The sequence below is a fragment of the Apus apus genome, chromosome 15, assembly GCF_020740795.1.
Source record: "Apus apus isolate bApuApu2 chromosome 15, bApuApu2.pri.cur, whole genome shotgun sequence".
In the NCBI taxonomy this organism is placed as follows: domain Eukaryota; kingdom Metazoa; phylum Chordata; class Aves; order Apodiformes; family Apodidae; genus Apus; species Apus apus.
This window is the reverse complement of record NC_067296.1, coordinates 3,251,520-3,270,231: the sequence shown is the minus strand read 5'-3', so window position 1 is coordinate 3,270,231 and position 18,712 is coordinate 3,251,520. Positions and strand designations below refer to the sequence as shown.

At 44.4% G+C, this 18,712-nt stretch overlaps 1 protein-coding gene across 4 annotated transcripts in view; it reads right to left on the bottom strand.

The window, feature by feature from the left end:
• PTPRT (protein tyrosine phosphatase receptor type T) overlaps positions 1–12,160 on the bottom strand; it is a 435,474-nt gene extending 423,314 nt beyond the window's left edge. For all 4 annotated transcript variants that reach the window (XM_051633170.1, XM_051633173.1, XM_051633172.1 and 1 more), the window contains exon 1: positions 12,079–12,160. In XM_051633170.1, the coding sequence (XP_051489130.1) occupies positions 12,079–12,148 (70 nt within the window). In that variant the 5' untranslated portion in view covers positions 12,149–12,160. The remainder of the gene's footprint in view (positions 1–12,078) is intronic.
• Between the last annotated feature and the right edge of the window lie 6,552 nt (positions 12,161–18,712).

Below are 18,712 nucleotides of genomic sequence, written 5' to 3'. Positions count from 1 at the left end.
TTACTTCTGTGCTCCCCAGCCAAAGCACTGAGGCATTTTTCAGGTTCCTCAAGAACCTGCATCAATCCCACACATTGGAAACACAGTCCCACTGATTTCAGCAGCAGTCATGGCTTCAAAAGTCCTTTTGGATGTTACATCCAGGGTCTCAGATCATTCTCCTTTGGGGTAACAGCTCCTACTCCCGCAAAGCTTGGCTTGAACAACTTACCCATAATAATTTGGGAATAACAATGCAGAAATAAAAGCTCTAACACTCCTTTCTCTAGCTGGTGTATTATGTACTTTTTTAGCACCTACAAAACATACCTGGCACTTGTAGTTGGTGGGGTGTTTTTTTGGTTTGGGGGGTTTTGTTTCTTTTTTCAGATACTCTGCTCCCACCTGCCCCCAGGTTAGATCAAGGATGGATACAGATGGGGAGGGCAGAAGGAATTTAGAGAAGGACATGAGGCAATCAATCTTGCCTTCACCACCGTGGTGCTGAAGTTTAGCAGGTATGCAACAGAGAACCAGATTAAAAGCACAGTTGAGAAGCACTAGAATGTGTTAACATTACTTGCACCTATTATATGCTAAATGCAGCTTTTTCTTTTTACTGCTGTACCTCCTCCTCCTTTCCCTCTTCAACAGCATTTAAAGTAAAAAAGAAATTGGGGGGGGAAGCCTGCAGTGGAATATTAATTTTCTCAGACTGCAGTACTTCCTTTCCTCTATAGAAGGCAGCCCATTATTTAGTCCTGTCTAAATTAAAATGACTCGGGCAATAGTGTCCACCATTTCCTCTGGGACATAATTCTGCCACTTCATGAGTCTTCAATAAGATTCTTTTCCTAATGATCAAAGCAAGTTACTCTCTTGTTTTAATCTCATTCTGTTAGCCTCATGCACAATAATTCTCCCTTCTTCCCCTCCCATTCCTCTGAGGTGTCGCCCCACCACAGCTCCATTCTCAGTTACCAGTCCAGGACTTAAATGCATTTAGATATTATAAATCTTTTTTTCCAATAGTGAAGAAACTAATCACTTGCAGGTACTCTCAATACTTTGTTGTTTTCAGGAATTAGATGGTGTTCAAGGCTGGTCGGAAAATTCCCATCCCTGGCAGTGTTGAAGGGCAGGTTGGATGGGGCTTGGAGCAGCCTGGGCTGGTGGGAGGTGTCCCTGCCCATGCAGGGGGGTGGGACTAGATAATCTTCAAGGTCCCTTCCAACCCAAACCATTCTATGATTCTATGAATACTCCAGATCGAAAAAAAAACCCAGCCATGCACTTTCTAAAACTAAACACAGCAGGAGGCATATTCTACCTCTAGCACACTCGGGAGTTTTTTTTCAAATTCATATTCAGTTGCTTGCAAATACACTGCCAGTCATCAAAACCTCAGCATGAATCACTCCCAGATTTCTCTAATCCACTCATAGTAACTTGGTACACATTTCCTCTGGACCTATATCGCAATACTTCCTAAGATTGGGACTGAATTTCTGACTGTGATTCTTACCTCTGCCATTATTCTCCAGATTGCAGTTAAGCTTACCTTCACCTAAGGAAAAATTAAAGCAGCTACTTATGATTTTCTTCTAGACTTTAATAGAAACTGCATCTGAAGTCTGATTCTGATGAGTAATCTTTCTGCCATCCCCTAGACTATGAAGCAACACGTTATGGGCAAATTGTGGTGTACACTACATGTAATCCAAACACATCCTGTACTCTCTGCAGAAATTTTCACCTGAATTACACTTGGCAAGCAGGATACACTCCACGTATCATGTATTGATAATGCTGCTGTTCCTTGCTGCATGCTCCCAGCCCCAACATCTGCAGGTCACCCTGAAGTGAGGGACCACTGGGAATTATTCTAAGTGGCACCAGGAAATTTACTACTACTTTTAGTGAAGCACTAATTGATTTAGAATTCTGTTAGCAACAGAAGCACTTCAAACACTGAGCTTTTCAGGAGGTCAGAGGGGATATAATACTTCTACTGCTTTCTTGCCATGAGAGTTTTTTTTACATCAACACAGGCCACTGGAAACAGTTTGAGTTGGAAGGGATCTTAAAGATCGTCAGGTTCCAACACTGCCTGCATGTCAGGGACACCTCCCACTAAATCAGGTTGCTCAGAACTCCATCCAATCTGGTCCTGAGCACTTCCAAGGATGGGGCAGCCACAGCTTCTCTGGGAAACCTGTGCCAGTGACTCACCACCCTCACACTAAATTTCTTCCTAATGTCTAATCTGAATCTCCCCTTTTCCAGTTTTCATCCACTACCCCTTGTCCTATACCACTGCCCGCTCTGGTGAAAGCCCCTCCCCAGCATTCTTGGAGCCCCTTCAGGCACTGGAAGGTGCTCTAAGGTCTCCCTAGAGCTTTCTCTTCTCCAGGCTGAACACCCCAACTCCCTCAGCCTGTCCTCATAGAAGAGCCAACTGCTGAGTGACCTTCAAACACCACCAAGATTTTGTTGCAAAATATCCTCAGCCATTTTGAGAAATAATTTTATATTACTGCTATAAAAGAAAAGTGCAAGACCACAAGTTGCCCAATGCAGGTGCACTCTGGGCAAATTCCTTACACTGAACACACACAGATGTAAATAAGCATATCATAAACCATTAAAAACAGAGGCATCTTGAAAAGCTTTATAATAGAATCACAAAATCATAGAATCTTAGGGGTCGGAAGGGACCTCAAAAGATCATCTAGTCCAACCCCCCCTGCCAGAGCAGGGTCACCTAGAGCACACCACACAGGAAGGCATCCAGGTGGGTTTTGAATGTCTCCAGTGAAGAAGACTCCACAGCCTCTCTGGGCAGCCTGTTCCAGGGCTCTGTCACTCACAGTAAAAAATTTTTCCTGATATTCACCTTAAACCTCCTATGCTCCAATTTGTATCCATTACTCCTTGTCCTATCACTGGTCATCACTGAAAAAAGCTTAACTCCATCCATTAGAAGATCCAAAGCTGAGAGTTTGCTTTAAAAGGGCTGGTTTTGTTTGGTAGGTTCATTTAAGGACAATTAATTATACTTTCTTATTTTTGCAGGCTCTGGCCTTGGCAGTCTCCAGGGTTATCCCTGTGCCAACAGAGACAGCGTGTTTGTTTATTTCCAAGCTTTCCGCTTCTCTGATTATTGTTTCCATGTCCTGATATCTCTTGGTACATACACCAGCTCCCATTTTTATTAATCATAAAAATACATGTCTAGGAGACCCTATGGCTAACAAAAATAACTTCTTCAGGAAGCTGGAGCAGTGTTTTTGACCATAATTTTTGCAGTAGAAATGCTTTTTAAAAGCACACGTAAGACTCCCTACAAGATCTATTGAAACCTATTATTTTGTATGAGATTATATGGATTTTTTTCTGATTTCTGCTGGAATGTTTTAGTCTCAAGATCTACAGGGGAGCTGCTCAATTTAGAACAGCTCTTTTCCTGAAAGAGTTTATTTCAGATCACATTTATGGAAATTTTTCAATTATTCCTAGATTTAATGAATTTCCCCCACACACACAGAAATAGAAGTGGGTTCAATTCAACTAGGTAGCATCCAGTCAGCAACATCCCTGCTTATAACTAGCAGAATGTCTTTGTGTGCAGGAGTAACATAAAATAACTGTCTGGCAAGCCAACTGGCCACGGCTGCCTCTTTACCTGCCTGCTGCAGGCAGGAGGCAAGGGGAGCACTGCAGGATGCTTCCAAGAGAACCTTTTTCCTAAAGGGAGTGAGTCAGTGCTGGCAACCACCAGCCAGACCCCCAGGAGCAGGGAGAGCTGGAAGCCACTCATCTGAAAGTCAGATTTCTCAGAAGGTTACGTCCTGTTTGGTCAGAGTTAATAATGCAAAAACGTCTGCCTCAAACCAGCACTGAACTTCAAACAGTAAATTTTGAAGGGAAGGAGCAGAGATGAACAATTACCTTTAGCTTGCTGATGGACTTCACTTCTGGACATTTCATTTTGTTTGGCTGCTGTGCAAAACCATACATCACATCTGGGCTGCCTGGCTTGGGCTCCAAACCAAGCTGCACTAATACCCAGTCCTAGCTGCTCTGCTGATGAGCTCCTCTGGCACAGACAAGGATGGAGAGCAGTGCTTCCCATTACCAAAATGAACAGCATGTAACCGCAGTGCAAGAGCAAGAACAGAGCTCTGAAATATCAGTTGAGCTACAACAACAAGGAAAATTGCTTCTATTATGTTTTAGGCTCTTAAAATATTAGCAACTGGCAAACTGAACATACCAAGCTCATACACTTTTCCAAGCAAGCCTAGAGCTGGTTACTGTTAAATTCAAAATACATCAGTTTGGTTTGTGAAGACATATGCTCAGCCAGCTTGAGAAAACATCACAGTGAATTTAAGGCAGGACAATGAAAACCAGGCACTACAGCCCATCTTTCAGCCCAAGGACCAAAACTTGCAGGAAGGAGCTATTGGCAGCAACTGGCTGACAGTGAACTTCCAGAAAGGGAGATGGCAGAGGTGGCAGTGACAGCCACCCACCCAGGCTGCCAGCAGCAGGAACAGCAGCCAGTTTCTGAGCTTTACTTTCCGCCTGCTTCCTCACTGTTTCTATCCTGTCAGGCTCCTCTCACCTCTCATGTTTCTTTTCGTACTTCCTCCCTTCCTCTTCCTACTGCTATAACCTCATCACATGCACTTTCTTCCTATCATCTCCACAACCATCCTCCTACCCCAACACACCAGTGCCCCGTCAGCTCCCACCCTTGCTGCTTGGCTGTCACACTGCTCCCAGGTCTTCTGTTCTTCCTCCCTCATACAACTACCAGATGAAAATGTTCTTCAGGGCACAAAAAATGAGTCATTTGTGCCTCAGAAGCCTTTAACACAGCCAGCTCTTCAGATGTTTCAAAGCCACTACACAATAAAGCAATCATAGCAGGTTTAATAAACAATAAAGAGGAAAAAGGGCCTATTAAAGATGCTCACTAAGAGAGACAACTTGATACTGTTACAAGCTGACAATTGCCTCTCAAGTCCAGAACAGGAAGAGAGATAACAAGCTCAGCCAGCTTCCAAATACATCCAAGCTAAAAGCTCAACAAAGCAGATCCCCCAGCTAAAGCAGAAACACAGGGGCATGCATCTCTTGCAAACAGGTGGACTGGCACAGAAAACACTAGAAATAGCTGGTCAACATGATATTGGTGCTTTTGAGTTCTTAGGAGCAAAGAAGAGAGCAAAGTAGTAAAAAATCTTGACACCAACCCAATACAGTCAAGTGTGGAGTTAAATACACACAGCCTCTTAGTTCAGTCTTGCCACACACCTCTGAACAAACAGCAAAATGTGAAATATCTCCCTGAGAAACACCTGACTGTGGTGGAAATACACTGCACTTTACAGTTTCACCAACAACTGTTGCTATTAGAACACTGAATTCACACCTAGAAATGTAGAATAACATTTGAGCTACCAGCACATGAATGGGTGCACATTGACAGAAAAAAAATCTCTATTCTGGAGAAATAAACCCTCAAGAGCAGCAGTTTCTCATCTTGCTGACAGAAGTGCTCTTCTGCTTACTGGAATTGCAGCAGTATTTGCTGGATAAGTGTTTTTAATGCAAGACAGACCCACCTATATGGCAGCCAAATTGCTCTAATTCCCTTCTTCCTCCCCAGCTTCATCTTCACACCCTACCTCTAGTGGATGGTCACAACCATGCTTTCTGCCAAGAAACACTTTCAGCAATCAATACTATCTTAAGAAACCAAAATCACAAGGCACCAAACACACTCGCAAATCCATATGTTTTCATTAAAGTAGGAACCTGAAAGTACATAGCACACCACTGCTCTAGGATCTCTTTTTTCCCTTATTTGCAAAGCTCCTCTCACCGTTATTTAGGATATGTCAGTCAATACTAAGGGAATGAAGATTCCCATGGAAGCTCTGTCCAGTAACAACAATAATTCAGCAGTGGAGTCAAAAGCACAATGCCTCAAGAGGAGGATCCCCAGCACAGTGCCAAGGGTTACTTCTGCTCAGGCAGCTAGTGATATTTCCTTGAATTCAAAGAGAAGGATTCAGCCCCAACATAAAAAAAAAACCCAGATAACTGGAATAAGTTGCAGTACTCTCCATATTGTTGTTCTTTACAACATTTCAGAGGTAGTTAAAGAGCCCTCCCTTGCTCAGGGTACAGTTGTATGAGCAGCCAAGAGCTGCTTTGCAATGATTTCATGTAGTCACCACCCAGGAACGAAGCTGAGATTATGACAAGGATGCACATGACAACACCATGGTAAACTCTGCTTCCTCTGTTACGCTGATCTCAAGACATTTCAGCTAACAAAGTATTGGATGCAGGTTAGTTTGAGCATTTCCAGCACAAAGGAAACAGCAAAGCTGAATATGGAGGTTTGCATAACCATGGATTGCTCAGGCTGCAGCACTGATCTGCACCCACACATCATCATCAGCTGTCAAACCCCACAGCCTGTGAAACTAAAAAACATCAAGGAACAAGAGCCAGGTCCCATCTCCTTAAAATTCAGAAGTAGTTCAATCGTTCTTTAACAACATGAGCTGCATCACTTCAAATCACAGCAGAGTTCACCAAGTCAACCTGAATTCCCAAGCCTGCAGTCCCAGAGAGATGGAGCTAGAGAAAATAAGAAGTCAAGTGGCTGGCCTTGGATCAATTTACAAGCCCTAGTTAAAAGAAAACAAGCCAGAGGAGACCAAGCACTAAGTAGGTCCACTCTTCCTGGGGTGTCTTGTCCTACTTAGGAACTGTTCACAGGTGGACAATTCTGTGCTCCCCAAAATTACATCATCTTTAGCAACTGCATTAAACAACACTTGATTTTTTTCTCCAAAGGTCCTTGTTCTTCTTTAACTGACTTATCAGCACTTTCATCCAGAAGGTGCAGTGCCCTGCCATCCAGCTTGAAAAACATCCAGCAACCCTTAACTGTGCCCTGATAGATGGGATGCATTTATCTGATATTAGAAAACATCTAGGTCTGATTAAATGATGTACAGTCTGATTAAAACTCATTAACTGTCTCCTATACCATGAAGATACACGATCTTTAGAGCTTGCAATAACGAACACTAGAAGCAATTGCTTGTTATGCATTTAGAAGTGTACAGAAAGACAGGGCCAGGCTGTAAAAACTCTTCACTGATGCCATCAACAACGTTCCCCTTCTTTGTGTGCCTGATTTTGGGTGCATAGGGTTGCTCTTTTCCTCTGGGTTTGCCTTGAAAGGGCAAGGTGGTGGGAGACAAGCAGCATTTCATAGTAAGAAGCAATAGAGAAAGGTGACAGGTCAAGAGATGGGTAAGGAATTCCCCCTAAGAGCAAATACCATTCAAGTGAAATTATATCCAAGTAGCACTAGCCAGCACAAACAGGGAGAACACCATCAGAAGATAGAGAACTAGAAAAATGTGAGTAGTACTAGAAAAGAGAGTGACTCTTGGCCAAATACACTGCCTTAAATGAGCCAAGTATTACTGCTCCACAATATGTTCAAGAAATACCATACAAGCCAAGCATACCACCTTGATCTTAAGAATGACAACATAAAGCCAAGAAATGTCAACCCACAAGCTGGGTTTATGCAGAATTGGAGCCCTCTGGTATCAAGGCAATGGGAGGCACAGGAGGCTTCTTGCATCTCAGTGGGAAATCTGGACGACAAGTTGGGTCAGTTTATAGCAGCAGGTGAGCTCTGTGTGCTGCTGCGTAAAAGATCTGCAAGGAAAGTCTTGGCTATGGATGCGCTTACATGCACATTTTAGAAACTTCATTACATATTTTATCTGTGCATCACAAGACACCAAGGAAACAGACTGAAACAGTTTCCATAAAACAAATTAAAACCAAGACATCTCTCTCTAAAGGACTTCTGCTTTATATAACACACGCACACGCTCTCCTGCTGCTCATCACCCAAACATCGTAAGAGTTATTATTAGAGAGACTTCAGTGTTTCTATAGCAAAACAAGTATTATTGCTCACATTAATGAGCAAATCTTTATACACCTTAATTTGATTTTGGTAGATGGATTTCAGGTGACATCTCTCTTGTTTTTTATTTTATTAAGGTCATGCAAAATCAGCCCCAAATTTGCCAGTTGCCAAAATATTGAAGCTCCTGTGCTAAATGCTACATGCTTCTCCATTCAGCACTTCCCATTCAAGCAAAGCACAATACCTGCCAATACACGTGTTTACCTCATTTATAAAACTAAAGATCAGAGGTATAAAACAACTATTATGATAAATAATGAGCTTTAAAAAAAGCCCCTCGCACAGAGTCAGTCAGATACGTTGATCCTTCTATGCTGCATGTTACTCACTGCAATGCTGAACAGATCAATTTATTTCCCTTTCTTCTCCCCCCTTAAGTGGATTTTATATGCAAAAGTAATTGTTCCTGCAAGAAACAACCCTTGCCCATATCTTTCGAGGTTCATGAAACCTCAGACCTACATCGCTAACACTATTCACGTTTCCATGGTAACAGATGATGGTGCCTTCTAAAAAAAATACTGTAGGATATTCTAGCAAGCATCCCAAATCCTTCCCATAATATTAATGAAAACTAGATCATATAGACCTATACCTAGAGCCTAACAGGCTCAAAAAGAACAATTAAAGAAAAGCAGAGCTGAGGGACTTCCAAAAGAGCTGGTAGTTAAAAAAAACACAACATGCCGTGCATTTTTAAAAGAGAGGCATTATCAGCGAGATTCACAACTGCCTTTAAACACACAGTGACCTTTCACTGCCACTGTCGAAACTGCCTGTTTCACACCACCACCTTTTTAATATTAATTGTTTATTAGAAAACAAATCAAGCCAGCCAGGAAAGAAAAATAAAGTTGAATTGCCGTGCTAACAGCTCCCCAGAGGGAGTGAAAAGTGATTATTGAGTTAAATGGCTGCATTGTTAACGATTGCCACACAGAGTAGCTTGCTCAGAAAGATCCATTTTTCACTGCCAATTAACTGACAGCAAAATCTGCGAGTAAATGAACTCCCAGTAAGCGAATTACTCTTCCCCAAAAAATTCCTTGCAGATTGTTCCCTCTTCTCCCCTTTCATCTTCTCCCTCCCCTGGACAAACCCCTTTTAATGAACTAGCAGTTGCCATAACTTTAGGATGCGGCAGCAGTATTTGAAAGCAAACAGCTACAAGCCTAAACGTTCAGGAGCTCTGCCATAGTGGAAAATAACAAACAACTAAAACAAACACCGAAAACAGAAGAAAACACAAATGTTCACGTAATCCGGTGTTCAGGTGAACAGTCGCCGTGTAAACCCACTGCCCTATTTTTCCCCCGAATGTTTTTTCGCAGCTGCAAGTGACTTTAATCTCTCAATTCTCTGCTCTGTTGGGCTAAAAGTGCCCACCAAACAGACGGCAGCAAAGCGCACAGCAACTGCAAGGGTCCTCCACGCATTTACTGAGACAAGAACTGCACGTGTGCTCCAAGGAAAAAACTTCCCCTTAAGCAAGTCCCTTTATTTCGGAAAACCTGAAAGAATCAGCAATGACTAGATTTACCTGGTGTTAGTTCTGTCTCTTCTATGGAGGCATAAGGAAATTAATTTAGTAGCTGACCCTAAAAAACCCAAAAAGTTTAGAACCTCAAAGGTGTAAATGCCGGGGACAAGTTACAAATAAAACAACACAGAAATTATATTAAAAACAATAAGTGTTCACCAGCTCCCTCACTATGAAACCAGGTGTTCCAGGTAGAAGCCCTCAGCTTTCTGCTACCGTTTTGTAGTAATTCCAATTTTATATGTTGTGGGTAACCTGAAGCAGCAGCAGCTGTGCAAGCCGAGCAGGAGCTGAATACCATTTTGTCTTAACTTGAGGCTTTTCTACTTCTTAACCTACCATAGGAGAAAATAAATCAAAAACCCCAGCCAACTTCTTGCACAGTGATTTTTTTCGGGGTGTGGGGGGGGGATGTTTAACAAAAGGCTGCTGAATAAATGCATTAGACTTTGAAAAATAATGCCGAGGCAGGCGGGATTTGCATCCCAATAGTTATGGAGACAGCACCACCTGATGGAAGATGTGAAAATGCACCGATGGCACTAACGAGGCTCTCAAAACTTCACCGAAATTTTAGACAGAGTGCATCTAAAAAAGCTTTGCTTTTTACCATTAAAATACCAGCTACATGGACAGAGTCCAGACCACTGCCCTTCATGCCAGATATACAGTGTAAGACGAGAAAACTTTCTTTTAACTTCATTATTAGAAGGAACTCATTTATTAAAATCAGTTCCTCTTATTTTAAATGGTAAGGAGTGCACGAAAAGAGGAGGTGAAAGGCAATATTAATGATTAGAAAACCCCACAGCTGCTATTTCCATTGAACTGACGATCAGAACAAAGTATTTCATGGCTTTCTGAAAATAAATACCTGGCTAATCCCCAAATGTAGATGTGTTTAGCTCCTATGATACTGCTACTTCCCTCAAACACAAAGTGCTTCCTGCCCCCTTCGAAGTTTTCCATTTTCATAGAAAACTTTCTCTAGGCTTCAGGCGACACGATTCATGGGAAGTCGAGGATCTAATTCCGATTGATACGAGAAGTGTCGAGAACACTCGCACAGATTGGAAGAGAGAGAGAGAGAAAGAACATACATAGCTCCACATGCTGCCTGCTCCACGGAGCAGCTCCTGAACTAGGTTACATTTCCCAGCCTTTCTAATAAATCTGCGGGCAGGTGCAGTTGCCTAGCAATGTAAACACGATGCCACGGTGGTGTCAAAGCACACAAGGTTGGTACCATCCACCTCAGCGGGGTCTCCTGTGCCCGCCTGGCCCTTCAGACACCAAACTTTGAGCCCCAGCGTCCTGACGAGCTCAGTGAAGGGTGTACCCGAGGGGCTGCACCCTCAGCATCTCCCCCGTTCTGCACTATTGCTGTTTTAAAGCAGTAAGACCAAACGGTTCTTGCTCATGGGTCTCAATTAAAAAAAAACTTCTGCTGTTAGAGATGGACTAAACTTGAGTATGTCGGAGGTACAAAGCCAGGGGTCAAGCACTGAGATTTATCCTTGAAAAATGTTACACACTTGTCTTAAAGACACAGATGGGAAAAAATATTAAAGAAAACTTCAAAACCTAAATATGTGACGTGAGGAGAGAAGACTTACAACTATTTATTTTTTAATAAGGAAAAACTGCAGTGAGTAAACTAATTCCATGTTAAAAGATCCAAGGGAAAGACAAAGCCACACACATCTTCACAAAACAGCACAAGAGGAGAAAGCTAGCTCTAGAAGCACCTGTCATCTTAAAGTAATTCAAACTATGTCTAAAGGAACTTGTATAAGGGGGAAAATAGCTGGCTGCTATTAATGTGTACATGCCAGGGAGCAAAGTATTCCTTAACATCAGCGACAGAGAGTGACAACTGGGAAAGCGCCAGTCCAAGTAGCTGTACACCCCCGATAAAGTTACTTGAGCTCCGAGATACAAGGGGAGAAAAAGCTGTCACGAAACTTCTGGGAACAGCCCCAGGAGCCTTTGGCTGCCTGGAGGAGAAAAAGGCAGCGGCTACTCCCGAGCTGTGCATCCTTCAGCGGCCAAATCCTGCCGCGGGCTTTGCCAGCCTGCTTGCTACAGAGAGGACTCGGGTATCGTCAGTCTGAGAATACAGGTGATGCTTTCACCTCCCACCACACGCAACTTGCCGAGCAGCGAGCCTCCCCAGTCCGAAACACAGATCTTGCCGGTAGCCCTGGTCAGAGCCCAGCACCGGCGGCAAAGCCCTTCCCAGCCCCGGGCGCTGCCGGGGCTCCCTCACGGTGCCCGCCTCGCTTCGCAAAGCCACTTTTAATCAGCCTGCTCCTTCCCCTGCCGACCAGCGCCTTCCCAGAGCCCCTTCCATCCCTGCCTGCTCCAGGGCTTCGCACGAGGAGCTCCCCGGGAAGACGGGGGGGGAGCTGGAGCAAGGGATGAGGCAACGGGTTGGGGCTGCTGGGGAGATCCGCGCACCCCCGGGGAGCCGGCGCGGGGAGCGGGCAGCCTCAGCGGGGCCGCGGGAACTCACCTGCGAAGACCTGTCCCTCCGCCTTGCGCAGGAGCTGCAGGAACAAGACGATCGCGGCAACGCCGGTCATCCTTCCCCGGAGTTCACCTGCCCTCCCCGCTGCCGCCGTGCCGCTGCCTCCCTGCCAGCATCCCCCGCATCGGCGGCGGCCCCGGCAGCCGGAGCCGCGCTCGCTGCTCGGAGGAGCCGCGGGGAGCGGGTTGGGGGGCGGGCAGGGGGGGCTCCCCCCGAACCAGCACCGGCCGCGCCCGCGCAGAGCCGGCCCCGCTGCCCCTCCGCGCCGGGGGGCTCCCACCCCGGCCCCCTCCCACGGATCCGGAGGCTCCTCAGTGGCTGGGATGTGGGCTGGGTTGGGGCTGCTTTTTTTTTTTCCCCTCTCTCTAATCCCGATCCAAGCCCAGCCGCACGCACAAAACCCTCCTATCGGTAGGGGCTGAAGTACAGCGTCTCGCCAGCAAATCTGGGTTTCCTGCTCCTGCCCTGTTTCCAGCAGGGATGGAGAGTAAATGCAGGGTGTTGCGTTGGGAGGAGGAGTGGAATTGTGGCTGAGCGGGGAAGCACAGACCCTGTGCTGGAGCCAGCAGTGCCAGAAACGGGAGGGTCCAGAAGGTCCTGCCTGCCGGGAACAGCCTACGGGCATTTGCGGCTGAAAAAGAGAGTCATTTTCATTATTCTTCACTTTACTTTCGAGAGTTTACTGCTAAATACCCGATCACAGCGTGTGCTGTCGCACTCGCAGGCTTTACACGCAGGCAGCCACACGAGCTTGAGCAAAATCCTAAGAGCTGCTGTGCTGCTGGCGACTTCTTCACCGAAGAAGAACGCCTCTCGTCAGGAAAATACCCCACTAAACAAGATACATCAATATCGATCAGCCCTCGGAGCTCGAATTTGCACATGAATGAGAAAGCCAAGACCACCAGAATAAAGCACCTGTTTAATCTTGAACACAACGGGGGATGATTTCACACAGTAACTCAGCTTTCTAAAGCGATTCCGGCGGCACCTGACACGCCGCTGCTCAGGGCACCTGGGGCTGAATGGGCACACTTGTTTCTTCATTAAACCTGCTACTGCTCTTGGTGTCATTTCACCTTCCTCCCTGTGGCTCTGTTCAGTGGCCCGTCCGCCCCTCCGGACCCCTATCCCCCTCTCCGGACCCCCTGTCCTCCCCCCCAGACCCCCTGTCCTCCCCCCCAGACCCCCTGTCCTCCCCCCCAGACCCCCTGTCCTCCCCCCCAGACCCCCTGTCCTCCCCCCCAGACCCCCTGTCCCCCCAAGCCGCCCGCAGGGGGGGGTGTTGCACCAGCGCTGGACCCGCTGCCCAGCGCCCCCCGCCTCTCTGGGACCCCCAGCACCCAAGGTTTGCACCAGCCTCACGGGCTCCTCACCAGCAGGAAGAGCTCTCCCCCCTGGGTTTTGACTCTTCTTTGGGCCCTGCCCCAAATCCCAGAGAGGAACTCTGCCATCAGCACTTCAAAACTACCAGTTTGCATTTCATTTTAAATAGTTGAGAGCTCTGAAAACTCACGAGCCGCATATAAAGTATGAAGATGATTTTCTCTGAGGGCTCTGGGAGCCTTCAGAAGTCATCCTGACATGCTCTCCTAACCCAGGACAGATGTGCAGCAGGGCCATGCCACCCTGAAAGCAGCAGGGAGAGAGCAAACAGCTGGGAGTATTTACTTGCCAACACAGAGGTTCAGCTGACCCCTAAACCCACTCGTGTTCAGCCAGTAGGAAAGATCAAAAAAAAGTTATGAGGAGGTATGTGGGTTTGGCAGTGAAGGGCCAAACCTGACATTTTGAAGTCACCCTTGAAGAATTTCACATTACAACCATTATCTGGTCAAGGGCACTACCCTGCTAGCCAAGGTTCACATAGAGGATAAAGTGTCAGTTTGCTCCTGACACTCCCCTCTCAGCATCCCTATTCAGATCAGAGTTGAAAGAAGGTCCAAATATTGTCACTGAAAACCAAATCCCCCCTTCGGCCCAGAAAAAGCCCTCCAATCAATTAAGTGTGGTCCTTACTTTAGGTGTCAGCAGCACTTCAAAAATTGTGGCATGTAACTGTCTTTTGTTGAAAGGACAATAATGAACAAGTGTACAATTAGAGAAATAAAGGGAAAGCAGAGAACAGAACAGCAAGGAGAAAGAAAATATCCCTGAGTAGTCTGCTAGGTAGTAGAGAGGATCCAGACAGCACAGTCAGATACTGCTGGAATCATTCTTGTATCAATGCAGATTGCTTGGATGATAAGAACAGTCTTGAGACACAGAGATGGTGCTGGCAAGAAGTAAAGACCAAGCTGTAAAAAAAAAAAACACAACCCTGTATCAAGTGATCACCAATTGTTTCCATATAAGATAAATAAAAGGGAAGAAGCAAAAGCAAGCCCACAATTCGTGTTCAGAATGACAAATATTAGATACACTACGTGATTTACTGAGGTGCAAAGAGCTTAGGGAGTGGAAAACAGAGGCTTTACACTTATTCCAAGAAAAAGTGTCAATCTATAAGAAGAGTCTGCATCTTAAACAAGGTGAAAAGAGTAGAAGAACCTTATCTCCAGCCAGATAAGCAGAGAGAGGTAAGAAATAAGCAACCTACAAGAATCTGGAGAAAAATCACTGATCAGAAGAGGGAACTGTCTCTTAAACATCAGGTGAAGCCAAATGTTAGGCTGAACTAAATCAGGTTAAAGCCGTATAAAGGATTGCCTGAACTCAAACCCACTTTCTTGTGAGAAAGAAAAACAAAGAATGAGGGAAGATGCAGGATGACTGCAGTCAGGACAGCATAGGCTAAAGTTAGGCAGATATTAACACACACAAATAATCACACAAACCCCAAGTATGTCAGTTAATGACAACCCTGAGCTAGTAAGAGTCTAGCTGCTGAACACCAAGCACAATATCAGCTCCAGAGCCCCTTATCTTCCAAAGTGTGCCAGGCCTTTGGTAGAAGAAACTGTGAAGGAATAAAGCTGTAGAGGTAAACAACAAATTTGAAATGCTACATGGATATTCAAATGGAAATTTGACAAATAATCCTTCTAAAGAAGTCCCAAGCCCCACAGGTCTTTTTGTAAACAAGACAAATTTGATCAGGTCACGTCCATCAATGTTTGACCAGAACATCTGATTGAATGGCATAAGGGCAAATAGGCAAAGTTACAGCAAACACAGGGAACTCCCCTAGAAGAGAAAGGCACCAAGACTGGGCTGCAAGCAGAGATCACAGGCACATGAAGTTAACAGTCAGATACTCTTAGAGTCTTGTTAAAGTTTAATTTTTACATTAATACCACTAGTTGGCTTCTAATGGGATGTACTGATGACAAAGACAATAGATACTTGTAACACAAGAAGATTGAAATAGTCTTCCAGACATGACCATCATCTTTGTGGACTGGATGTATAGTGGTGGGATGAAATGCAAATATTAAATAAGTTGTATCACTGGAGAAGGGTGATGAGAAAACACGTTGCAGATCAGGAAGGTATAATTTAAAAATATGATAGGTCTGTTGAACTCATTTACAGCCAAGGGAACTCCTGAAATTCAAAAAGGGTCATAATATTGGTTCACTGATAAACTATAAAGCAAGAAAAATATTAACTTCTCAGTATTAAGGTTTTGGAGAGAAGTAACACACATGACTCCTTGTGGTTTTACATGGTCTTGTGACCTTTGAACTAGCATGAAGAACTAAAACCCCTACTAAATGGTCTTGATACATCTCTACCTTTCTGAGATAAGGTGTCCTATATAATATTTTATAGTCATGGCAGAAGTAGTTCCATGTCAGATCCCATCTTAGTGTACGTTATCAAGCTTATTTTGCTTTTACTAGTAACTCAGACAGGATCTCCAGTGGCTTAAAAAAGAAAACATTAACATAAGTTCTGAAGTTTTCTTGAGCCTGTCGCTCGAGGCTTCTTGACTCCATAAAACTGTTCCTTGTGTCAGGTGGGAGAAGAAAATGTAATCCTTAGTTTTGCTCACCCGCAAATGATGCTGCTTGTCCCTGGAAAACAAAGTGCTAAACAACTGAAGGTCCCATCACATTGTGACACCAAATGCATTTAACCAAGAGAACCTATCCAAAGAAAGCAGCTCATGGACTTAATACCTGTTTTTCAAGTATTTAACAAACTAGTTAGTCTGTAATTATCCAAGCCTGCTACCAGGTAGAATTGAAACGTGGATGAATTCATCTGATCCCCTATAGTGTGCACAACATCTCCCACATCTCCAGCAGAAAGCCAGTCACAGACAGCAGACAGGCTGCCCCTGTCCCTTACGAACAATGTAGTTCCTCTTCCTAAAAACAGGCGAACAATCTACAACTTAGGCTTCAAGGACAGGAAAACATCCTTTTGCACTTCCATGGACCTCTTTGGTGGTGCACAGGTCACCAAAACATGACTGCCACTGGGGGTAGGCAGATTCCTAGAGAAACAGGAGAAACTTGGTTCCATCTATGCAGCATCACAAGCCCAGTGGGAGTGCATAAAGAGACCCTCATCTCTGAGGAGCCTGGGACACATCAGTAACAGCCTGATCAAACATGGTAAACAATTTTCTCTCCCCCAGAGCCAACAGCATGAATATACTTATAAACAAACACCATTTGGAGTTTTCATGACAGAACCACCTATTAATTTCTAGGGAAGATACTGTGTAGTCAGCAGGATTAATGGCTGTAAGTTGTAGGTGAAGTGCAAAGATTAGATTGAAGTTTCTACTACCTTATATTGCACACTGTAAATTTGGGTCTCTAGACCCAAATCTAGATATGATATGTTCAGTTTTTGTTGTCACAGGTGAGCAGAGGGGAGGTTAAAGAAAGGAGAGGTAATACCTTGGACTTCATTTTCTACCTCCCCATCTCTCTCTTCTCAATTTCTATTTTTATAATTAAAAATTAAACTATGTCTCTTACACTGGCTTCAGTTCTCCCTCTGGGCTCACCTGTATTTATGTATGTGCACAAACTCCCCCCTTACAAAAAGAAAGCCAGGAGCTGTGCAGCCCCTCAAACACTGAGCAGTCACATTAGGCTAATTCTAAGAATACCAAGGAGAAAACCTCTGCCATGTTGCCCGTACCCTTTAAGTGACACCTTGTCTGTTTTTCTACTCCCACCAAGTTATCAGCACCCTTGCAGATAACTATGAGTGCAAATATAGATACCAGCTCCTTTTAAAAAGCTGGTTACATGAGGAAATCATTAATCGATGTCAGACACGTTGCCATTGATCTCTTAAGCCTCATCCTCATTAATAAGTTTCCTCCTTTCTGAAGATAAAAAAAAATAAATCCCTAACTACCTGCCATCAATTATTCAGAAATACAAGTTCACCTTTACACACAAACACAATGACACTCCCCAGGAAATGCCAAAAAAGGTCTGGATCTGGCAGTTTATCTCGACACTGCTGTAACACGGAAAAGCAATATATTAACATCATAGGCAGACACAAGTAAGTATGAAGGTGGCAACATTGAAATGGTCTGAAAATGTCAAACAGCCCAACAGTTCTTCTCCATTAGCACCGAATTTTGAACTTAAACTCTTTGTTTTCCAATATAATAGAATCAGGGTCAGAGTATTCTGCTAAGTGCTTTTTCTAAAATACAACAATTTTTCACCGTTGTAGCTCAATTTCTAGATAAAAATAAATGAAAATGCAGAGACAGCTGTAATACACAATATTTAATTCCCCTGTCTGTAGCTTACCATGCCTTGTGCTGCTTTTAAAAGGCTGAACAGCAGAAGAGGCAGCACCTGGTTCTTCATTCTGGCTGCTGACTCATGGTGAATGAAACCCAGTGCTGGGAGACAGGATATTCCCTTTGGAAAACACCTGAACCTGCTCAGCAGAGACAGCTCCTCATGTGTAGGTTGAGATGACAGGGATAGAAACTGGAGTGAGCCTGCATCAGGGGTACAACTGAGAAGAGCAGGAGCAGAGCCACAGCCAGGCCTTGAAGGGAATAAAAGGAAGCTGTTCCTGAGCACCCAGAATTCACTGGCAGCCACAGTCTTGGCTGGTGAAAGCAAACCTGAAGGACATGGCCAGCTCTGGAGAAACAGAATGTGCAGGGGGAAGATTGACTTATCCCAACTTATTTTTCTCAATATTTTCTAGATCACTCTGAGCTTTCAGTAGTTTTGGAAGGTCACAATTCTAACAGTGCTAGCTGTAAATGAAGTCTGAGAATAAAGAACAGAGATGAGGGATGTTGGTGCCATTACTGCCATTTTCTGACTCAGTAGGACCTTGAGCCTATTTCTCCACATAAAATATTTTCACTAGTTCTATTGGTTTTGCCTGTTTCCAAAGCACTGACCAGGTCCAGCTCATGTTTTACCTGCATTTCATTGCTTTTTATGTACTGTGTTGCAAGGTCCAGCCCTTGACACTGCTCCCTTTTCCCAGTGAATTCTCCTTGCAAGTTATGCTCCATATAACATTTCTTGAATTAACAGAGGGGATCTGGGTTACGTTTGAGGTATCAGCAGGTAGTTACATGTGTTCTGCACAACTCTGCCATTAAAATGGGGAAGCAGGTTCCTTTTCATTAGTCACAACAGGAACAGCTTTTCCATGTGTGGGTCAT